The 25,407-nt window shown below is 39.2% G+C and overlaps 1 protein-coding gene across 4 annotated transcripts in view; it reads right to left on the bottom strand.

Moving 5' to 3' along the window:
- The window catches only part of NSMCE2 (NSE2 (MMS21) homolog, SMC5-SMC6 complex SUMO ligase), a 210,216-nt gene that overhangs the window by 163,230 nt on the left and 21,579 nt on the right, over window positions 1–25,407 (bottom strand). For 3 of the 4 annotated variants that reach the window (XM_035011920.1, XM_035011919.1, XM_035011921.1), the window contains one exon: window positions 10,077–10,183. In XM_035011920.1, coding sequence (XP_034867811.1) covers window positions 10,077–10,183 — 107 coding nt within the window. Of the gene's footprint in view, window positions 1–10,076; window positions 10,184–10,314; window positions 10,969–25,407 lie in introns of those variants that run through there. The other variant, XM_035011922.1, reaches the window with a different exon arrangement.

The raw sequence follows: 25,407 nt of genomic DNA, 5'->3' as shown, positions 1-25,407 counted from the left end.
AGAAATAAGGAAGCTGGAATACAGAATTAGCCTGACTTTTCCAAGGTCACCGCATGGCAGAATGAGGATTTGAAGCCAGATCTTAATTTCCCAGACCAACATTCTTATCAATCAAACACCAACTGCTCCGGAAAGGGGGAGAAAGAAGTAAAGGTGACTGTGATTTATTCAGACTTTACTTTTAGACTAATTTGGTCTAGCGTTGTGAATTTTCATTAGTTTCCTTCTTCACTGTTGATGAGTTTAGTCACTAACATGATCAGATCAGAAATTATAAATTATTTTAAATTATTTCCTCATTGTTAAATATAGATATTCAACTCTGTTTCATAATGAAGTGACTCAGGGACAGAGCGAGCCCCATCTACATGAGTCACTTGTTGAACTGTTACAAGAGATTTATGCAAAACTCTTGGGAGGTGGGTGGGGAGGGGAGACAGAAATAAACATTTACCAAAAAGATGACTAAATCAAGGACAAAAAGTGAATGTAAAACTTTACACATTCTTCTTTCCAGTTTAGGCTGTGGGATGAGAAGATAAATGTGAGGGAACAAGACACAAGCGACCCCTTACCATTAATACTGGGTTCGGGTGGTTTAGGAGGGCTCACCGTGATTTAAATCACCGTGTAGTGGGCATTTCTGTGGTAAGAGAAAGAGATTAAAAGTTAACAGGAAGGGGCGCCTGGGTGGCTCAGTTGGTTAGGCGACTGCCTTCGGCTCAGGTCATGATCCTGGAGTCCCTGGATCGAGTCCCGCATCAGGCTCCCTGCTCGGCGGGGAGTCTGCTTCTCCCTCTGACCCTTCCCCCTCTCATGTGCTCTCTCTCTCTCATTCTCTCTCTCTCTCAAAATAAATAAATAAAATCTTTAAAAAAATTAAAAAATTTTTAAAAAGTTAACAGGAGGGAACGCCAAGACCATGCCTTTATATGGCACTTTTCCCTCCCCAGTGCTTTTACATGCGGTATCTCAGGGTATAATCAAGAAATGAGTCCAAGATAGGAAGGGACAGATACTACTGAGTTCGTGTTGCAAACCTGTTGAAGGTCACACGGCTATTGAGGAGATAAGTGCTAAGAAACCTCAATCATTCAATCCAATTAAATTAACACCCAGCAATTTACCATCGTAATGGGATCACACACATTTTACGCCACAAAGGCGAAACACCTGAATTCCCTATTCTGGCAGAGCAACTCCATTAGCATTACAGAAAATGTGGTAGGACATACCCTAATTTCATCTATATTATTTATAGGCACTTTAAGTAATATCTTAAGAATTTCTTCTAAGAAAACACTGTGCATATGATGTTTCTGCTGGGGCTTTTTAAAACACGGTGTAACCACGCTTTACTCATCAAATTTAATTTCTGATTTTACAAGAGGGACACTCTAAGCACACCCAGGATTTAGTCCACTTAAAGTTCTTATTTTATATTTCATGTGACATTTTTGGCTTCTGTTACATGTTGGGGACTAAAATAAACCTCGGGGCGACAGAGAGTAATGTGATGGGTAGAGAGAGTTTGTTCCTCGGTACCAGTAACATTCCAAGAACCACAAACAGCTGAGGTAATGAGAAGGCGGCCGCTGAAGCCCGGGGGACCCTGGGTGTCAGCCGAAGGGAAGGTAGAAAGCACACGAGTAAGGGATGTATGGAGATCAATTGTGTGATGCCATCATATTAAACTATTTCTGGTTATTGTGTCCAATTTTAAGTAACAGGGATTCAGCCTTTCTAAATATCACTTGCTATTAAAAGATAATTAAATGATTACTTTAAGATGAAACAAAGGATAGAGGCACCTCGGTGGCTCAGTCGGTTAAGCGCCCTTTGACTCTTGGTTTCAGCTCAGGTCATGATCTCAGGGTCCTGGGATCGAGCCCCATGTTGGGCCCCCACACTCAGCGGGAAGTCTGCTTGAGAGTCTCTCCCTCTGCCCCTCCCCCCTCCCTCCCTCTAAAATAAACAAATAAATCTTTTTTTTTTTTAAGATGAAATACAGGATAGACTAGAGACTGTTCACAACTGACCGCATTACTCTAGCCCATGAGAAATGAACATAAGGATTTTCACTGTTTTAAAGAATGCTGTATTATGTGACATAAAAAATTTTCCTAAAAAAAAAAAAAAAAGCCCAGAAAGAAATGAAATTCAAAAAGTTCCAGTGGTTAAAAATTTGAGTTGGCCAGGACACAAAAGAATGAAAGACACAGGGCCACTATCACCAGAGGCTTGATGCTTTAAGAAACAGAATAAAAAGTTTACTCTCAGTGATAATTCACTGTGCATTGGCGCCACGTCAGAACAAGAGTTTTCCTTACCAATACAATCGCAAACTCGCATAGGGCTTGGGGAAAACATAAAACCCGTTATTTATATTCTCTCCCCTATCCTCTTTCTATTCTCTCACTTGTCAACAATTTATGGGGATCACACATGTGAAATATAGCTGACAACTTGCATATGACACATCAGAGCAATAAATCCAATGCATTTTCCTCTCCTGCTATTTTTTCAAATGGGTGCTACTAATAAACACAAATTATTTAAAGATGGAAATGTAGCTCATGGACTATTTCTCTGTGCACATAGGTATATAATTATGTTATTTATTGAACTATCTTGCTGACATCTTTAAGTGATTTTTGGTTATCTAAGAAAACATCAGAAGTTATTCCTGAATTACCAAAGTTTTTACTCAGTTGTCTGGTTCTTAGCTCTAGTATGAATCCCCCTCATCACCACCAACTAGCATATGTGAAATATAATCTCTTTCTCATTGCTACAGACATTGTATAGACTTAGTGATCAGGGAACTTCAAACCCAACCGGCCAACGCCGTGCTGCTCACTGGCCTCTGCGTGGACCCCGTCCCCGCAATTCCACCCAACACATCCTGGTCACACCACTATGAGGACTAAGCTCCCCTCAACACCCACTCTGTCCCCACCACCACAAGACCCCTTTTAAGGAGAGAGGCCCTGCCTTCAACCTCTGAAGAAATAATCTCTGGCCTTTCCCAGTGGTGGTTTTCTACTGTCTCATCTCCTCTCTGAATTTTAACTCAAAACTCCCTTTCAGATGCTATTGAAATTTGATCAAAGGAAAGGACTTCTCCTTTACAGAAATGCCCTGGGCCATGTTATAAATTAGTACAACCATTCCAGGTGCTCTCATGCTATCATTTTCCATCATTACCAGAACTCTACAACTTGTACTATCATTCCCACTTTAAGAAGAAACTGAGGCTCAGGGCTAGAGCGGAGAAAAGCCAGAATTTAAGCAAAGGCTCTTTTCCCCTCACTCTGAATTTCTTAAATATGTTGCTAATGTCTCTGTGGGAGGATTTCACTGTTAATGCTATTTTGTAGCTATTTTGTAGATACATGTCCAGAGGTTTTTGTACCTTCATTAGACCAAGCATACTACTGGCAGGAACTGAACAACTTAATAGTGAGATTAATAAACAACTGCTTTCAACGCCACACTTTGAAAATGCATTCATTTTACAGTGAACCTTATTAACATTTGGTGATCCAGGCCTCCATTCAATCTAGTTCCCTGCCTCTCTTCCACTGCCCACTAGCACCACTGCTAGGTAATCGGGAACGGCCTCAATCTCAGCTCTATTTTTAATACTTACTACGGTGAAACGTTTGATATGGAAGGAGCTAAAGTGACTATCTAAAATAAGGGGTTGATGCTATACATGGACCACACTCAACATCAGAAATTAATAGGAGTTGGCTACATTAAAGAACACTCACATCATTTAAATAACACAAGTAATTAGCTGCCGGGACTGCCTGGGGCCACTGAGGCCCAGATGTTCAGTGTCCGTCTGGAGTGCTGTCATGAACCAGGCCTTTCAAAGGTCTGGATGCTTTTCCTGCCCACATTGCTGCTGCGTCCCTCCTGCCTATTCTGTACCCTCCTCTCTTCCTTTCCTGGAAAACATTTCCTTCCCTCCGCTCTCCTGAATCAACGCTCCATGCAGGGGTCTTGTTTACTTCACAGACTCTGAGAACCAGGCAATCACTGCATATTTTTAAAAAACTTTTCCTTCCTCTTTTTCACTGTTGGAATAACGCACAGTCTTTTCAGAGGCCTGGCCCTTTCCCAATCTACACAGAAACATCTCCTAGGTCCATTCCGGAATTTCAGATAGGGAGTTTGATGCACTCCCCAGTTTCCTGGATGCCAGAGAAACTGCCGCAAACTGCAGGCCCATCCTCTGTAGCATAAACAGGTGGAAACTATAGAAGTAGTTCCCAAACTGGGTTCTGTGGAGCATCGGCCCTTCCCCCAAAGAGATTTTCTAGTTAAAGAAGTTTAAGAAATTAGTAAATGTACTTCCTTTGGAAAATCACAATGCATAAAAGCATATTAAAGGCTTTGGAGTCTTTAAGGAAATTCTTTTAATCAAGCATTCCCCAAACTTATTTGACCACAAAATCCCTTTTTCCTATTATACTTATTCACATCCTGATTAATCAGTATTACAGAGGAAACTTTTGAAAATGCTGCACTAGAGACACATTAAGTCCCAGTAGAGTGTAAACATTTTATAATTCCGAATAAAATCCAACACTTAATACCTACAAAACACTAAGATGGATTTCTATAAACCACCCATGAAAATCAGTCTCATTATAGCACAGAGCAGAATGTTCACCTATAAGCAGCTACATTACTTGGTGACCTAGAAGATTCAGATCTAAGTTCTTTCCTACAGAAGTAACTCAGTCAGTGAAATACTATATCCAGACCTACTTTCTGTGTATTAGACAAAATGCTACCAAACACAATCTTAATTTGGGAATAACTGCAGAAGAAGTTCTAAAGCACCAGAATAGAAATTAATTACCAGTACTCATAGAAATAGACATATTCTGGGCCAAGTGGCTAAAGAATGAATACCCAAAGTCAACTTTTTTTTTCCCCCGGCTTAATTCCCACACCTGGGCAACATTCCTAAAAACAAAAAGGTTCATATGTGAAGCATTAGGAAACTTTTGACGAGAAGGGTGGTAAAAGACCACGCACCATCTTGTTGTGTCAAGTGTTGGGGACAGGGAGCAGAAAACAGGGTCTTCTCCAGTACCTTCCCAAATGGCTGCAAGAAATCTTCACTATTTTCCACCATCATCTTTCACCTTCTTGCTATTCTGCTGACAACAGTATTTTCTCTCATGCTCAGGAATCTTCTGTCCCCAAATTTTTTAACCTCCAAACTAATTTCCCCTTCTTCTCCTTTTTGTCAATGACTCACAATGTGGAGTACATTTTTACATTTAGTTGGTAGATGATCGTATCTAATAAATTATATTCTCTGGCCTGAAACTTCCTTCAGACACTACAAAACATTCACTTTCTAAGGGAGAAGTGCTCCCCAAATCTGGTTAAACTAAAATGGTAACTCCCAACTTGCAAGATACCTCATATGATTTCATGTTCAAGTGGTGGATGTTAAGGTAACTTTAAGATTTACAGAAGGCAAAGCTCACCAATTGATGAAGGGTGAAGGGTGAGGAAGCATAGGGACGTGATATGTCAAAAACCGTTCTAAACCATGTAGTTGCATAATGACAAGGCTGAGGTAAGCTATACCTTTGACCCACCTTGTTCTTTTATTATACCTAAGATTGTGTTGGTTTCAACAGCTTACCTGAGGTATATTTCTACTCTTCTCTCACCATATTAGTTTGAAAGGACAGATTAAATGTTCAGGTTAGCTTATCAAGTAAAAACCACAGTACACAAGGCATATCCATAAACAGATTTATAAGAAACAACACAAGTAGACCAATCAAGCACCTAGTTGCTCCTGTTCAGTTAACAAAAATAATTACCCTCCCCAGGTAGGAACTGTTATAAAATAACACTGACTTAAGAAACCAAAAACAAATACATGGCAGCAATCCAATTTAAATGCTTTGAAAATCTTATATAATCTATAAGATGCATGTAGCACAGAAGAAAATAGTAGCAGAGGAAAGTAAGGAAAATACACATACTCTGATTTTCCAATAAATTAACACACGGAAGCAGTACCTACTAAAAGAACAGTATACAGGTAAAATATGGCAAAGATTTAAAATTTGTTAAAGTTACACAATTAAGCACCATGACAAAAAAATAAACACCAAAGTATAATATGAATCTCATACTGTAGGTTACTTCTGCTAAGCTCTAGGACTGGACTGCTCATCAAAAAGCACACAGGATGTATATTTTATCCCTGACTGCTAATAATGTCAGGAACTAATGTGAGCCTCTTAGGACATTTATCATTCAGCTTCATGGTGCTTATCCTTTTTCACCAGAATTAAGGTGATAACAAAGCTGCAAGGACCATCGCCATGACAGTGGTTGGACTCTTGATCATCTCTTATTTGGAGAAACATATACCTGAAAATAGATTTGAAGATTTCTTGAACCAAACTGGTATCCATCCTGTGGAATCTGAAGCCCCAAGATGGGACTACAGGTTTAATTTTAAACAATCACATAAACACTAAAATACACAGTACAGAAACGCACAGCATTACCACTGTTCATTCAATACCAATTCAAAGTTTCACTCTGAGAGGCATAACCCCTGCTCGACTAGTGAAATGGCTTGAGAAGCAGAATATCAGTAATAAAATGATTCTTAAATCAACTACTGCCATGACTTGCATTACTACTCAGTTTCTGGCACATAGTAGGCACTCCTATTGTGAATGAATTAATCACTGACCAGCCTTAAGCATGTTACTCAACTATTCTGCATATTTTAAACTTTCTATATATAAAAATTGGCTTTCTCTGGCCTAGTTTCTCAACTTGTCTGAAACTCTAACAATGACACAACCAATAAAAAGATGCTTCCATTTCACGTAAAAGTCACAAAGACAGAGAAGTTATATATCATGATCCCCATGCTGAGGCTCATTTGACTTTCATCTTAAGATTACATACCACTTTCTCAGGAAGGAGTTCCCCAACCCCCTAGCAGTATTATGCTCCTGAGTTAAGTCTCCTTGAACACTTTATTTTCCCTTTCTTGCCCACACCACAAGTCATTACCTAAGATTGCTCTTTGTTAAATGTTTGTCTCTCTCTCTAGACTCCAGACATCCTGAAGGTGGTGGTCATGTGGGCTTTGGTGACTGACCTATTTCTTGCACCTAGAAGTACCTAGCACATAGGTATTTAGTAAATATTTATTCAGTGAATGTTTGAAAACAAGAAGCCCCCTGTTGAGAACAATGAAAACAACGGTGCCCCTTCAATATACTCAAATAATAAAAGCTTAGAAATCAGGGGAAAAAACATTAGGTCATCAGGCGTAATGTTCAGAACATCACTGTTCTCAACGTGAAAGTGAGACAAGTTCTTCCCTGGCAGTCCCAGTGAGAAAAGAAGTCACTGTACCACTGGGTGTCTGGGTGCCATTTCACAGGTTTCAAAGCACTGTCGTCATGTGTGTGCTTGATGACTGAGTCTCCAAAGAGTTCAGACACAGCTCTCTGTGGTTTGACGTGATGTTCTAAAGAGTTGTGACAGGTATACACCCATGTATGCTGGAAGTTTTAATAAAGGACTTACAGACTGTGATTTTTTTTTTTTTTTTTAGGGATCACTGCATTATATTCCCCTCTATCAACTAGCTGGGACAAAATCTTAATTTTTTTTATTTTTATTTTTAAGTTGAAGAGCACTGAAAGAAATACCGATTCTAAATAAAATCTTTCACGCATTGTAGAATATAGTAGCTCTGTTTTCGCAGAGGACAAAGAAAGGCAATTTGAGAGCTTCTGCTGCATGCCAAAGGGACTTCCCAGAGATTGTTGGTAAATGGATCTACACCCCTAAGGTTCCCAAATAAACTTCTAAAACCTTTTCAGAGGTGTGTGACCTTCAGAATCCTGTGAAGGTGAGAGTAGGAGAGAGACTTCTATTTAAACAATACACTCTAACGCTCCATGATGATTAAAAAACTTTTTTTTTTTTAATTTCTATGATTACATGAAAATTCAACAGCGAAACCACACGGTAGGGTCAGAATTTTGGAAATGTTATAGAAATGGAAGTACTACTTGCCTTTAAGAAAGATCTTGTTCTACCTTTTTAAGGAATATGTTTGGAAGTCTGAGTTTGCAAAAACCCAGTATCTTAGGTTGCCATCAAATTTAGGAATGTCAAAGGTTTGATACATAGTATCTAATCTGCTTCACATAATAATCTTATGAAATAGGCAGGCCAAGAATTTTATAAATGAAGAGCATGAGGTTTCTAAAGGTTACGTTTCTTGACCCACGATCATAACTTAGAAAATGGAAGAACCAAGGGTAGAAGAGTTGGAAGAGTTTCCGATCCCTAAACCACTGCTATTCCTAAAGAACTGTACCATTCCAGCCCTTCTCAAGCTGCTGTTCATTCTTTACCCCTCACTGAAATAAGCAGTAAGATAACAATGTCCATAACTTCTAAGTATGTAGAGTGCATAGTATATGAAAAGTGTAAAATTATTTCCCTCAAAATGTCATATCCCCACTATGTCCCTACATCTGTGATTCCTAGAGTTTAATAGTGAAAAAATTCATATTGAGTTCTTTAACTTCCAAAATCTGTTTTCTTATCTATAATGTACACTGTGCTATTACATTTGCACATCAAAGTTAAAGACAGAAAGGCCTATCAAATAACCTCCATAGGATGTAAGGGTCAAAGCAGGACTGATCTATATAAGAGGCCTAACTCTGATCTTGGTGGCAAACATACTTTATTCTATAAAGTCAGCCTTGTTCTTTTAAGTCAGTGGTCTCCAACCATGGATACATATTAGAATGAGTATTTTAAAAAACACTGGTGCCCCAATCCTGCTCCAGAAATGAAATCAGAATCTCATTAGAATAGGGACAGGCTGGTTCTGAGGGGCAGCGGGAGTTGAAAACTTCTGGTCTAAGTGCTTTTTGTTACCCACTTTCAAATGCCCCAACACGAGATCACTTTCATGTTTTCCTATGGAAGGAATATTCACAGTCCGAGGACTAACAGCCACAGTGGTAAAAAAAAAAATCAGATTTTTACAAGCTGAATGAGTTTACTACTTCTTGGATATAAGCAGATATTCTTAAGTCACAAATCCTATACTTAATAAATACTAACCACTAAAAAAAATTTTTTTTTTAAAAACAAAGAACTTCATGTAACTATGAACATATAATTATGTAATGCTCATTTAAGTATAGCTTAAGTAATAAACCATTTTTAAAAATTTATCTTCCACTGAACAGTAGCCAATCTTCTAAAAGATTTGATTTTGGGCATTTTCCCATAGATAAAAGTAAGAAAAGGCAAATAAAGAAACCAGAAGTACAAGACACCCTATTACACAGGTATCTGAAATCAGTTCAAAGGGGAGTTTCCACTGCTCAGAGGACAAAGGACTTCTCAGAAATATTACTGCAATCATATTGCTCATTTCTTACTCAACCCAGTACTGCTGAAAAGGATGTCGCTATGTTCCCACCTTAACTGCCTTATGTGTTGTTCCTGTGACAGCTGGAGTCAACAAAAATAAGTTTGGCTTCTGGAAAAACTAAAATGTCAGCCTTCTTTATTTTTAAACTTGCTCTAAAACTCTCCCATATTATCTGATCCTATGAATTTTGCAATAGCTGCATATTAGTTAAAGCTGGAGAATGAGTAACTAAGCCTGGTCTAAATGGTATGCTGCAGCAAACATAACAACAAAAACATGTTCTATGCAATTTTTAGCGTTTTATAAAAATCTACTCACATTCGAAGGGGGCTTACACTAAAGATTTCAAGACCAAAAAAAAAAACCAGCAAGAAAATCTAAAATAGATGTAATATTCTAAATAAACCTAGGTGACCTAGCTGGGAAACTACTTAAGATTCCTTTTCTATAGACTTCTTAATTAAGAAGAAATTAACGGCCGCTACAGTAATGATAAGGAAATATTAAAGGCTAGAGAAGAATTTTGATGATGTGTTTCTGTTTTCAGGTCAGTGAGCTGTAACCAAATATTACCAGGTGAGTGGTATAAACTTACATGACTTATTGCAGATTGAACAGCCTTTACATAATGGCTTAGTTCCCGATCCATCATGGCCAATTCAACCATTGCCTTGTCCATACTGTATTCACTACTCACTTCAGCTGCAAGAAAAAGAAAGCAATTACTGTTTTCCATTTAAAATGCCATCTCTGGAAAAAGTTGTTCCAATATAATCCTTACTAGTCAATGATCTAAACAATTTTGTAAAAGGTATTGCATATTTTTTAAAGACCTCCTTAACATAGGCCTGCTTCATTCAAAATTCTGAGAATACACCCAGTAGAAGAAAGCTCAAAGGCTGGAGTGGGAAAAAAAAGTAGACTCAGACTTAGGAGTCTGAAGCTGTGCCACTTAGTTGTGTGATCATAAATCAACCACTACACTTCTCTCGGCTTCCGTTTCCTTTTTAGTTTTTCCTTTTCAGTTAAAGCAGCCCGGCCATGTATCTGCACATGCACCTCACGGGATTATTAAAGATCAAATAAGAAAGATTTCCATTTCTAGTACAGTAGCTTATGTGGACCAATTCTACTGAAAACCAGAAAAACACTCAGTTAAAATAAAGGAAGGACGGGAGGGAGGGAGGGGAGAGGGAGGAAAGAAAGGGAGGGACAGAGGGAGGGAAGGAAGAAGGGAGGAAAGAAGGAAGGAAGGAAACTCCTTAAAAACAAGAGAGTTACAAGACAGAAACAACTAGGGCAAAATCTAGAGAAAACATAAAAGCAAGGCAGAGCACAGAACACCACAGTCACATTCCTCCCCCACGCCAGCTGGGTCTCTTAACTCCTCAGATTACAGAGGAACCAAAGTAATGCCACCCAGCTCCTCCAGGCTGCAGCAGGGTTGGCCTTGGCCACTGAGCAGAAAACAGGTAAGAGAGAAAGAAAACAAACCTGTTTCTGAAAACCTATGGCCACAGGCCAGCTGTCCTGGGTTTGCTGCCTGGGTTCCCCTCACCTAAGTGGTCCGGGGAACCCAAGCCCTGATCTTGGTGTGAGGTGGTCTCACTCTGAAATAGTACCTCCAGGCACTCCCCTCTGAAGAAGACATTTTTATCCGAGGCCTCAATTAATCCATACAAATAATTGTGAAGGAGAATGAGCAGATTACAGGGGGAAAAAAATAAAATCAACAGAAAAACCTTACAAACCTTAAAAAACACAAGAAAACAAGACACCAAGAGTAAGAATCAGCAGAAACAGATCTACAAATGTTTCAGATATTGGAATTATCTATCAGAGTATGAAACAATTATGCTTACTACGTTTAAAAAATTAAAATACCCTTGCGTAACAGGAGACTATACGGAGTGACTACCAGATTGAAAAAGCAAAGAAATGTTCTTAAGTGCTTTTAAACTTTTTTTCAAGCTCTAAGTATAGGGGAAGATCAAGAACACGAAATAATACAAATTTTAATATTAAAAAAGCTGAATGAAAAGAATTTAGTAAAGTTGACTTAGTCACATTTGGGAATGCACACACTCAAAGATTCTCCATTCAAATACCTTAGCTCAGACAAATGTCAGGATTTCTTGTCTACTCTACAGAACAATAAGACAGATCATCCCAAAGTCAAGAAATAATATATGCACTTACATCTGGCTTTTGAAAGTGATTGTCCTAGACTTTAAAATTATGCTTCAATTTTACAATAGTCAATTATAAACACATTTCAGAAAATATCTCCTGGATTAACTTGCTTCTGGTAGATGTCTCTTGGCTTATATCACCCAGACTTCACAGACTGTATATATATATCCCAATATAAGGTTTTTTGTTTTTGAGGAGGGGGAAGGGGGCAGTATTTACAAAGAAAAATTTGTATTTACATTCCCAAAATTAAATACAACATTTTTAACAAAATAGTGTATGAGAAAGGACTCAAGTCATATTACAAATAAAACTGTCAGACCATCAATCACAGGTCAATGTTGTGAAAATGTCCAAATGTTAAAAAGGGAGACAAACTGTTTAGGTGTTGCTGATAGCAACATGTATCTGCTATGCATACAGCAACTGTTCGTTAAAAATCATATTAATTGGGCGCCTGGGTGGCTCAGATGGTTGGGCGTCTGCCTTCGGCTCAGGTCATGATCCCAGGGTCCTAGGATCGAGTCCCGCATCGGGCTCTCTGCTCCTTGGGAGCCTGCTTCTCCCTCTGCCTCTCTCTCTCTGTCTCTCATGAATAAATAAATAAAAATCTTTTAAAAAAAAAATCATATTAATTACTTGATGATCAGAAAGAGAATTTTAAGCAATTTATATCCTAATATGATGGTTTGTGACTTACATAAAGGCAGGCATTTTACTGTATTTGGTTAATCTGTGGAAATCGATATAATGTTGGCAATCTCCCTCTGGAATTAAATGAGTTTATTTTTGAAAGCACATAAAAATGTGCTTTTGACATTAAAAATGCTATGAAAAGAGTTTGCAAAATAAAACAAATGGGATCATGGTTCTCATTATCAAGGTCCCAAGGATGCTAGCAAGACATGAACCAGATGGCAATTTCAAATTACAAGGCCAAGGAGACCTTGCCTGCAAAGGAGAAAATAAGTGATGGCTGGGTCAGGTTTGATGGCACCAAGCCTAAGGCAAGAATCTTTGGAAGTCACCTGGGGCTTCCTGCAGCCTCAGCGAAGGCTCCAGGGCCCAAGAATGTTGGGACAGGCTGAAGGACCTAAGTGATGAAGAGTGCAGCCAGAGGCAAGAGGGAAAACACCAGAAAAGATCAGGAAGCTAGTCCTGAGAGGAACTGACACTCACGCCCCACCTGGATGTGAGCCAGGTCAGGTCACTTCTGGTTAAAGTCAGTGTCTCCGTCCACCACAGAACAGGGCTGGAGACCAGAGACCTATGAACTAGAAGGAGTCCCACAGCAAAAGGAATCTGGAAGACAGACCATGAGAATGTACCTATCGAGTAGCAACCTTACATTTTAAGATTCTTTCGGTGATTCTTGCTGTTCTTCTTGTTAACCTTTATTTCCCTATTGCAATAATAATCTCTCTTAAAACCATGATTTGTATTCATGTTTCAGAAACACCTGACTACGGAAGGCATAGGGAATCTGTGTCCTGCCCTACTAAACAATCAAGGCGAGGGAAGAGCATGGTGTTGCATGAAAAAGGGAAACAGGCCAAATAAATCCCCGAAGGATTCAAGAGGAACTGGGAATGAACACAGACACAGGGAGTTGGCTTTTGACTAAAAAGTGAACTGGGGATGGGGTGGGTGTGGAGGGACTGACCAGCCAAAGTTTCCTTGCCCCTTTACTGCCCAAAATATAATCCCACTACCAAAATTCCCCCACTCTTATGGGAAAGACTTCCTAAAAATCTATACCAAACTAAATCCTATACATCCTTCAAGGGCTGAACTCAAGCCATACCTGCTTTTAAACCATGCCAGCCTAGAAAGATCTCTCCTCCTTTCCTTAATTTATCTTAACAACTATACTTGATACTTTGGCACTTTCAACCATAAACATTCTTAACTTCTTATGTGCATTTGTCTCATTTCTCCAAAGAGATTTTAACCCATTTGAGGGCAAGAATGATGCTTTAGTGTTCTTGGGAACTAATGAAGAATTACAGCATCTCTTCCTTCAATGTTCTCACATGGCATTATTTAATAAATTTGAAAATTAAACCTTCACCAAACTATAAATTGTCCTGCCTCAGAGATCTATTGAATTAAAGTGTAATGAAGACATTTGATATAAACTCATTCACCCATTATATTTTCATGGAGATTTTTCCATCGGAAAAAGCTTGGCTACCAGCACGTGGGGGGCAAGGGAGGTGGGGGAAGAGAAGCACACAAAAAATGTTAATATTCACAGAATGACAATCCCAGAGAAGAAATTACTACTGTACACAAAAGCTGGCATTACAGGAGATCGGTGCAGTTGATAAAGCATGGAGAGCAGTAACGACGATGAAAAAAAATACATAACGATAATAGCTGTAACTAATAATTAGTAAGCGCTTTATTTTGTGCCAAGACTATACTGAGCACACCATTTACAGTAAACCTCACAGCAACTCTTTTATCTGCACTTTACCAACGAGAAAAGTGAAAAACTGAGCAGCTGAAGGAACCTGCTCAGCACCACAGAGGTAGTGAGGGGCACAGGGAGGCTGCCAACTCAGGCTTTCCAGCGGCAGTTTGCACACTTGCCCGCCTCTGCTGACAGGTGTGTAACCACGAGGAGAAGGACAAGCACCTCCAACTCCTCCATGAATATCCAGGGAACAAACCCTCACTGGGGAGAAAGTCTTGGCCCCCAGCCTCGTCATCTCAGTCCCTTGGTAGTCCATTCCAAGTAAGACACCAGGCAATGTCATGCAACTGCTATCAGACCTGGTCCCATAAAAGCTCTTCCAAATTCCTTACATCGAGGAAATTGATAACAAAAAGAAAACGATTCTTCCCTTTTAGAAGACTACGAAATTTTTTTTTTTAAAGATTTTATTTATTTATTCATGAGAGAGAGAGAGAGAAGCAGAGGGAGAAGCAGGCCCCCAAGGAGCAGAGAGCCCGATGCGGGACTTGATCCCAGGACCCTGGGATCATGACCTGAGCCAAAGGCAGACGCTTAACCATCTGAGCCACCCAGGCGCCCCGAGACTACGAAATTTTAATGGTGGTGAAGAGAGCGACTTTTCACATCAGCAAGGCCAGCTGGAGGGGGTGTAAAAGCAACCAAGTTGCCCACCGCATGCCAGGAGGTAAGGAAAGGGACTCTAGCTGCTATGAAATCAAACCCGCAGCAGAGACACGTTCAAGGGGAAGTCTTCGAGTAGCAGAGATCCTTCTGAGTGCAGCCAGTATCAAAACCATTCCTATCGTCTATGCCTCTGACTGCCTCCCCCTGGCCAAATGGGGTCTGGGGAATCTAGGAATATTCACATTTCTTCGATGTGCCATTCAATGAGCATTTATTAAAATCAACCTTCGCTTGTATTAATCAAATGAACCTAAGAGATATACTTGAACATTCCTCTATAAGCCAATAACTACATAAGGAAGTCTCATGGAGAGCTCGGGGAGTCTGCAAGGCCCGTGTAACAAAACATCTGGTGCATTAATTAGGAAACTGTTCCAAGAAGTTAGCACAAGAACTAGCTTCAATATATCCCCCCGCCCCGCCCCAGCAAATCAAGTCCAGAGGGCACAGATAATCTCCGATTTACAGGATAAAATTGTAACTGTTTCTGTAAGTATGTCAGCAGCAGGGCTGTCCTCCTTCAAATCTGAGTGTCTGTGCCGAGGGATCCTGGTTGGCACCATCCCGAATACTACAGACTGTTAATAGTACCCGAAGAACTTTAAAAATGTTATTTAGACCAGAGAGGGCCAAAGAATGAAACCCATTTTTATTTTTATTTATTTAATTTTATTTATTTATTTGACAGAGAGACACAGCGAGAGAGGGAACACAAGCAGGAGGAGTGCGAGAGGGAGAAGCAGGCTTCTCACTGAGCATGGAGCCCGATGCGGGGCTCGATCCCAGGACCCTGCGATTGTGACCCAAGCCAAAGGCAGGCTTTTAACCACTGAGTCACCCAGGCGCCCCGAAACCCATTTTTAAAAGACGATTTCTCTTTCATTTTTGTTTTTCCTGTTCAGTGGCAAACCTTAGAAGAATAATGACAGTCACTAAAGGACGACTTCTTTTTAGACTCAAGTGCTCTGACATTTATAGAATATAAAGTGTCTGAATGGATGCAGTTGGCCTGTGTATGATTTCCCTAAAGTCAAACAAACCTATAATTATGCAATCTAAGCAGCCACGCTATTCATTAGACACGTCATCTGTTACTCAATGTCAAAACACGCTAACAGCAATATTCTATTACTATTCCCTGTTTGAAGTGTTGAAAAAGGCATTAAAGTTACATGATCTATACAACACTAAGCAGAAATGGGTGATTTCGTGTTGCAATCACTTCAACTTAAAACAAAATTCATGAGGCTTCAATGAGACAAAGGTGATAGCAGGAACAAGTTATAAAAGCAAAATAGTAACAAACAATGCTAGTTGTCTCCAGTATGAAAGACCAGGGCAAAATGAGGCCAAGAGATAGGTCTGAGAAAGAAATGGAAGGGAGATGACAAACTAGCTACTTTTACAGATGCAGACTCATGTGAGGCAAATGCCAAGTCCTCTATTTATAACCAAAAGATACAGGTAATAAGCCTATAGCAATATGGTAATTCTTGCGTAGCACAGCATGGACTCATGAGAGTTTATCATTCAGGGTGAGTTCCAAGATTGTCTAGGGTCTCTTCACATATTATTTGCTCAATATAATGCTATTTTAGGCCAATGGTTAAAAGTGAGGGAGCAGAAGATTCTTTATCTTGGCTTCTCCAAGTCCAGGTGGGCATGGTCAGTAGACCAATTAAGCTCTTGTTCCAGACCAGCGACCAGTTCCGCAGAAGGGAAGGGAAGGGAAGAGATGCAGCTAAGAGATGCAGCCTGTAGACCAACTATTCTAAATAAGGCCCCTCCCTAGCCACAGCTGCCTAGAGCTGCAGCTCAAGGCATCTGCACTAGAGAGAAATAAAGTCTCTTCCCTAAGGCCCAGTTCTGAGGTTTGGGAAACATAGCTGAAACAGGGCCAAGCACATGTAGTACCTAGTAGAGCCAAGCAAGTTCTCTTAGCAACCCCTCAGGTCCTCAGTAGAACTGCCTTCAGTGAAACAGACATGAAAAAGAGGACATTTTCCCTCCTCTTTCCCCTAACATGTCCATACACATCTGGGTACCACCTCTACACGACCAGATGTCTTTTTGCTTCGCTCTGCTGTTCTCTATGATCTCAGCCACAGATCCCTTTCCTGAATCCTCCCTAATCTCCAGAAGAGGACCAAATGCTTCATGTCTTATAGGTCCATAAAACTTCCCTACCTTTACAACTAGGACACGTGTGAATGTGTGTGTGTTAGGGGGGCATGCCCTTAAGACAAATTTCATCTACTTACCCCTTCCAACTTTTTTTTTTTTAAAAGATTTTATTTATTTGAGACAGAGAGAATGAGAGAGAGAGCACATGAGAGGGGGGAGGGTCAGAGGGAGAAGCAGGCTCCCTGCCGAGCAGGGAGCCCGATGCGGGACTCGATCCAGGGACTCCAGGATCATGACCTGAGCCGAAAGCAGTCGCTTAACCAACTGAGCCACCCAGGCGCCCTAGCCCTTCCAACTTTTTGTTCCTGATTCAATTATACAGTTCTGTCCCTGGCCAAGTCATTTCCTGAAATCTGTCCTAAACAAATAAAAACTGCAGAATCTGGTGTTCTTTATTCTACGAAGTCATATGGGCATGTCTGAACAGGAACAATACCAATTACATATAGTTGATTAAATTCAACTCCACACATTTGATCAATAAAATGCCGGACTAAGACAAAGCAGCCATTTAGTGTTCTTCTAGGGTTACTGATTCCAATTCAACATGAATCACATACCTAGAAGGATCTGATAAATATCCACACCATAAAGTACATATGTCCATTTTGGCAAGGAGCAGGGAAGAAAACAAGGCAGGGAATTGCCTGATTGGATTTTAAATTTCCTATAACAGATGGAACATGGAACAGAGAGATTTTACTTTTTGAAACAAATCTCTTCCTAATCTCTTCAGAGATTCTTCTATATTTTGTAAACAAGAAATTTCGTCTTTCAGGATGAACTCAAACAAATGACAGTATAAATCATACCTTTCCCTCCCTCCACAAAAAAACAAAAACAAAACAAAAAAAAACCCTTCCTCTCTTAAAATACAGCTCCAACTATCTCTAGCAACATATACCTACATACACACCTACCTTTGTGAGTGGGTGTGTGTGTATGTTTTTCCTGGCAGCCTAGTATTAAGCAATCATTATATATTCATCAGGAGTCAAATTTAATGACTTACTCACTGCTTGAGCAATATTTAATAGAAACTTGTTACTTCTCACTACACTGTACTTTAGCCATAATTATTCCTCCCCACAGATAATAGTGTGGAGGAAAAGTAAAAACCAAATCCACATTCTATAACTGCCTCCCACCAGAAATAGTAGTGAAGAGTAGAACGGAGTTATGGTACAAACTGGTACGCAACTATAAACGCAGCAAATATGGGGGAAATCTTAAAGAAATATTGACCTTTACAATCCTCTTTACTCATCCATACAATTTTCTTGTCAATAATACAGAAGAGGCAAGTTGTATAATACAGGAACTCAAAAAGCCAGCTCTGGAGTCAGATTATATTCAAATCTAGGCTCTATTAACTTTCTAGCTATTTAGTCTTTGGTCAGTCACCGTATTAGAGTTTCCTCTTCTGTGGAATGGGTACAATAACAGTATTTAACTCATAAAGCCAAGATAAGGACTAAATGAGAAAACACAGACAAAATAATCAGCACAGGGCCTGGCCCATGGTAAGCACAAACAAAATATCTGTCATTATAATTACTGCTGAATGGAAAACTACTCTGCAAATGTAATTAGCCTAAATGCTGAAATCATTTTACTCTTAGAACCAAAAGGTATCAAGTGAAGGTCACCTCCTTAACTCTCTCAGCTGTTTTTTCTAACTTGAGACCAAAGCACTAAGTTGAACTCACAAAACCGCAATGCTCAATGAGAAGCTCTGTAAACCTTCCCCTACCAACTCATGTCCAGAAGCCCATTTACCTAGTATATGCTTAAGTACTTACTATATGCCAGGCAGAGGGAAAAAATGCGTTCAAGCAAGGAGCAGCTACTCCTGCCCACAGAAGGTAGGAAAGGTTTAACAGGTGAGGGGATAAATTTGTACTGTATCTTGAAAGATGAGTAGGTGTGCACCAGATGTTCACCAGACTGAAGGAGAGGCTAAACAAATGCTCTCACCCCTATCCACAGAGGCTGAATTCAAGTTTAAATTCTCAAACAAAAACACTGGGGATGAGAAAAGAGGAGAAAAAAAAAAATTAAAAAAAAAAAAAAAAAAAAAAAAAGAACAAATCTTCACTGAATACTGACAATGTGCACTTTGAACATACTACTCATTCTATCCTTTGTTACAACAATATGAATTAGGTGTTATTAAAAGTAATTCAAGAAGGAAACGGATACTCATAGAGGTTAAATCATTTGCCCCAGGTCACACAGTTAATACATGGTGACATTAGGAACTGACCTCAGGTCTAACTTTAAAGTTAGCAGGGAGGGTGCCTGGGTGGCTCAGTTGGTTAAGCGACTGCCTTCGGCTCAGGTCATGATCCTGGAGTCCCGGGATCGAGTCCCGCATCGGGCTCCCTGCTCAGCAGAGAGTCTGCTTCTCCCTCTGACCCTCCTCCCTCTCATGTTCTCTGTCTCTCATTGTCTCTCTCGCAAATAAATAAAATCTTAAGAAAAAAAAAAAAAAAAAAATTAAAGTTAGCAGGGAAAGCACAAGCTGTAAGGGTCTGAATTACTACACATCAGCAAATAATCCACTCATGCAAAAGTCCTGGGGTAATAAATGATCAGTTCTCTAGATAAAGGAATTCTCCTAAACATTACCTTTTTGTAAGAGAGAGAGAGAGAGCAAGTAAAATTGACTTACATAGTTCTACCCCACAGTAATGGAGACCATCTTTCATTATATAGACAGGTATTTCCTTAAAACATATAGTTAATATTCCATAAACCACCATGGTAACGGATAACTCAAAATATTGCTTGAAATAAATTCTATGAAGGATTAGGTTCACAAAATCATAGAAACGGTCTCTGGATACAATCTAGTCTCTACTAGCCATCAAAAGCACTATGAATCCCAGGCTATGGGTAGCTACCATTTTAAAACATACCCACAGGGCCGCCTGGGTGGCTCAGTGGGTTAAGTGTGGGCCTTCGGCTCAGGTCACGATCCCAGGGTCCTGGGATCCTGCTCATCAGGCTCCCTGCTCAGTGGGGAGTCTGCTTCCTCCCCTGCTCCACCCCCTCTCAAAAATAAATAAATGAATAAATAAAATAAGTAAAGCATGTGGTTGAGAATTAAGCACACAGCTGAAAAATTCAAACAGCATAATCATGTGGTGTCTCCAATCCCCAAACTCCCTCCCCAGAAGCAACCATTGTAATGAGGTTCTCATTCCATGGAAATACTCTATGTATAAGGAACCCTCTTTTACAAAGGACAACAGAAATTAAGGCAAACAAATATATCGGGGAAAACAACATGAACATACTAAAAACAAGAAAGGAGAGATGCTAAACAAAGAATACAATATGGGTGGCTAGAGGGGAACTTCCATTCACTCACTGAATAAATATTTACCAAGCACAGACCATGTGCCTGGCACTCTGTTCGGTGGCCTGGACAGAGCAGCAAACAAGGTAAACCCTGCACCTTTTCTCAAACAGCTTATACAAATTTCCACTCCATGCAAAAATTTCAAAAAAGCCCTGATAGGACTACCCTGCCTGTGTTTGGCTCTTGGTGTGGTGGGAAAGCCTGTTCTCTGCCAAACAGCTCTAAGTATTAGAGCCCTTCCAAAGACAGAGCTGATTCATCACCACCCTAGAACAACTCTAGGCAATGACAACAATAAATGTGAATTGCTCTCACACACATTAACTTATCTACATCTCATAACCTCCATATAGTGATTTTACTCTGTTTTATATGGCTGCGGAAATTGAGGCTCAGAGAGGTTAAGTGATTCACTGAAGTCATGCCCCAATATCAGAAGTGGGACTTGAACCCTAGTCCTCAACAGCAGACTGCAGAAGAGCTATTACTGAGCCACACAGAAACAGTCAACTCTCCCAGATCACAGTTTTTCCAAGATCTGAAGATGCCTCTTAAGTATTTCCTACCTTTAAGCTTTGCTTCTCCAGGATAAATAATGATCAAGTTCATTCGACCCAGCTGACGTGCCTTCATTTAAATGTGCTTCATTTGCTAGTGTCCCTTTTACAGATGGACTCCAGAAATTAAAAACAAGTACAGCCATGGGTTAACCAATGAAGGCTAGGATAACACCGTTATTACATGTGTACTGCTGAGATCACGTGTTGATTACCAGCTTTCTTTCAAGAAATTAAACAGTAACATTTATTGAGCACTCACTATGTGCCAGACACTATGCTAAGCAATTTATACACATCATTTCATTCAATCCTTAGACTAACTCTGTGAAGGAGACACCATCATTATCCCCATCCAGCGGAACAAAAAAATGGGCTCAGAGAGGTTAAGTACCCTGAACCAAGGTTATATAGCCAATGAGCTGTAGAGAGAACATTCAAATGGGGGGTCTATTAAGTAACAGAATCCATTCTCCTAACTATCTCAATAATCATCACCCTCTGGGCATAACCCATTACTCCATGTCCTAAGACTTTGCCAAATGCCTTCCTAAGATCTATTCATATTAGACTAAAAATCATCCCTACTGTACCAGGGCAATCACAATTAAAAAAAGGGGGTGAGGGGTGAAGAGGAACTAGGGTAATCAAGCTCATAAATGAGACTGCTACTCAAAAAAAGGTTAATGATCTTTTGCTTGCACGTGGACAGCAAACTGCCTTAGACCAGCCTATCTCCGTACTCATTTTAAATAAATTTATACCAGAAAAAATTTCAAATGGGGTCAGCCTACTTTAAAATAGAAAATTAATGAAACAGAAATTAAGTCCTCAAAAAATATAAAAATAAGTTTGAGGGGCACCTGGGTGGCTCAGTCAGTTAAGCGTCCAACTCTTGAGTTCAGCTCAGGTCTTGATCTCAGGGTCGTGAGTTCAAGCCCTATACATCGGGCTCCATGCTGGGCACGGAGCCTACTTTAAAATATATATATATTATAGGGGCGCCTCGGTGGCTCAGTCGTTAGGCGTCTGCCTTCAGCTCAGGTCATGATCCCAGGGTCCTGGGATCGAGCCCTGCATCGGGCTCCCTGTTCTGCGGGAAGCCTGCTTCTCCCTCTCCTGCTCCCCCTGCTTGTGTTCCCTCTCTCGCTGTCTCTCTCTGTCAAATAAATAAATAAAATCTTTAAAATATATATATATTATAAAAATAAGCTTGAGAAGATCTGATAAGAAGTTCATTAGATTATAAGATCTACGATGACAGGAACTGTAATCGCTGTTATTTACTTCTCAAATGTTGGTCTAAATGAGTAGTTTGTTCTGAGAAACATTTAAGGAAAGAGTAAGAGGCACAATCACAAGAGGAGGGAACAACTGTATGTTCCATTCCTGTCAGAGGAGAATCTCTATGCTTGTTATTTTCGGAAAAGTAAAATAAACTTGCTTTGTAGTGAACATGGCATAATGTAAAACTTGTCAAGTTACTTTACTGTACACCTGAGACTAATTAACAGTGTCAACTATACTCAAATAAAAATAAATTTGATTTCACGAAAACAAGGGCAAATCAATCTGTTAAAACTTAAATCACTGACAGCTCCAGAAAATAAATCTATCATAATTTGCCACAAACATTGTAATACCTATCCCATCTGATACAGCATATTTCCTTATATCTGTACCTACACGCAGTGCACGTTCTTGAGAAGAACTTATAATTCTTTTTTTCAATACATATCTTACCATTTCTAAGATGTTTTATTTTCATAACTTTGACTTAAATCAGTAGTGACTCCCAAAATTGTTTGTCTTGCCTTCTTTAAAAAAAACCTCTTTCCTCTTTAACAAAGAAATAATGATCCATAAACACTTCAATCTACTAGAAACAGCTCAGAGAACTCTGTTGGGGAAAGTAAACTACGTCTGGAATGGGAATTATCAGCCACTAATATCTGTTTCTGGATGACACTTCTAAGGAACTGCAAAGTTAAGAGATAAAGAACTATGAATATTCAATGAGCAAGTAACTGGTTCTGTAACACTACCTACTATTTGTAAACTAGGAGCTTCCAATCAATCACATGCCACATACAGGCACCCAGTCTCGGCAGCCAAAGTGAACTGACATGCAAAACCCAAACCCTGAAAGTCATCTTAGACTCCTCCCTCTAGCATCCTCCACATCTAACTACTCACCAGGTTCTAGCAATTCGGCCCACTCAAGTCGACTATTCTCTCTTTTCCTCCCTTTTCAACCACAGCTGCCTTAATTTCAATCCTTATTATTTCTTCCTCAGATTACTGCTTTGCTTCTTTAGTGATTTCCTTTTTCACCCTCTTTCCCCTCCAGTCCTTCTTCCATGTTGTTACCAATGCTCAAGAACAAATCTGAGGTTACTCTCTTGTTTATCAAAAACCTACCACAGTATTTCCACTTCTGGCCAAGACTGAGTAACTGGGACCAAAGTTATTGTCCTGCCTGAAACAAAAAATTCAAACTGAAAATATATAAATAAATAATGGTTTGCAAGATGCTAGAAGTCATGTAAGGAAGAGGAATCAGGGTAATAGGAAACATGAGGTGAAACCTGTAACTGCCCCCCTTACTATATTGAGGGAGTTTTCAGGTTGCAGGGCACACAATACCAATCAAAATCTCAGCTGACCTTTTTCGTAGAATTGACACAGATTCTAAAATTCATATGGAAAATGCAAAAGACCTAGAATAGCCAAAACAACCTTGAAAAAGACAAAGCTGGAGGCCCAACACTACCCAATTTCAAGACTTATTATAAAGCTTCAGTAATCCAAATAGGGTGGTACTGGAATACAGACAAACAGATCAACAGAATAAAACAGAGTCCAGAAATACAAACAGGTGCATATGGATGAATGATTTGACAAAGGAGCTGAGGCAATTCAGTGAAGAAAGAACAGTCATTTCAACAAGTTGATGGTACAACTATCATATGCAGAACAAAACAAAACAGAACAAAACACCTTTGATCCATACTTCGAGCCAAAAACATACATTTAGTCAGAATGAATTACAAATCTAAATGTAAAATCTAAAACCATAAAACTTCTAGAAAAAATTATGAAGAAAATCTTTGAGATCTTGGGTTAAGAAAAGAGTTCTTAAATACAACACTAAAACACAAGCCATAAGAGAATAAATTGATAAATTGGAGATCATCAAAATTAAAAACTTCTGTTCCTCCAAATAATCTGTTAAGAGCACAGAGTGGGAGAAAATACAAATCATATATCTCATAAAAAACTGTATTCAGAATATATAATTCTCAAAATTGAATAATAATAAAAAGCCATAACAAATGGAACAAGACTTGGATAGATACTTCACCAAAGAGGTAAATGCCAAATAAGCCCACAAAAAGGTATTCAACATTACTGGTCAGTAGGGAAATGCAAATTGAAACACTGTAAGATACCACTGTGTGTTTATTAGAATAGCTGAAATTAAGAAGACTGCCCATATCAAGTGTTGATGAGGATATGGAGTAACTGGAGAGCTACCCTAATTCCACACACAGAGTCCTAATTTCCAGACAACTATTACCAAAAAAACACACTCTAACATAGGCCATGTTTAATATAATTTCATCTTATCAAAATGACTCAGAAGGGACTTCAAATATCATAGTCTCTCAGTGTCATCATTATGGTTTTACTATGACTATAAAGTATGAAAACATGAGTCAACAAATTTTTTATGTAGCAGATATCAAAGAAACCAGCTTTCAGTCTATAATTAACCTCACAAAATTATGATTGCTTTTTATTATAATTTGTTTTCTCCAACCCAGTAGTTCTCAAAGTGTGGTCACCGGACCAGGTGCATTAGCACCATCTGGGAACTTGTTAGAAATGTAAGCTCTCGGGCCCTCCACCAAACAACTGGATCTGAAACTCTCGGGTGGCAAACAGCAATCTGTATTTTAACAAGTCCTCCAGGTGATTCTGAAGTGTGGCAAAATTTGAGATCCACTATTTTAATGTATGTTTTAAAGTTAAAATCATAAATTGTCTTTTCTCTGAGATTCTTTCTGAATTCGCAAAATTCTAAGACAAAGAGGAACTGTTACTTCAAATCCACATTTTCAACGAATCTAGAACTCAACCAGCTGTTTTCCTATTTTTATACTCTTGAATTATTTTAGGGCTTTTAAAAAGCTAGAAAACCAAAACTGAATGTAAGCGCCCATAAATAATGCATTCTACAAAAGCCTTTGTTTTAAAACAAACTTTTCTACTTCAATATCTTAAGTCATTTACTCACATCTATTTTTTGCAACTGCACCCAATATTCCTTCCAACTTTACCAGAATAGATTTGCTTCTAATTTCAGCTACAAATTGTCATCCTCCAGTGAGTGTCTGTACACCTTTTAATTAGGTTCATCTAAATGGAATGGATTTTTAAAATAATTCCAGTTATAAATTTTAATTGTTTCATAAAG

Source organism: Mirounga leonina, unplaced genomic scaffold, assembly GCF_011800145.1.
Source record: "Mirounga leonina isolate KUSES-001 unplaced genomic scaffold, KU_Mleo_1.0 Mir_165, whole genome shotgun sequence".
NCBI lineage: Eukaryota > Metazoa > Chordata > Mammalia > Carnivora > Phocidae > Mirounga > Mirounga leonina.
Note: the sequence above shows the minus strand (reverse complement) of the source record. Positions and strands in the feature narration are given on the sequence as shown.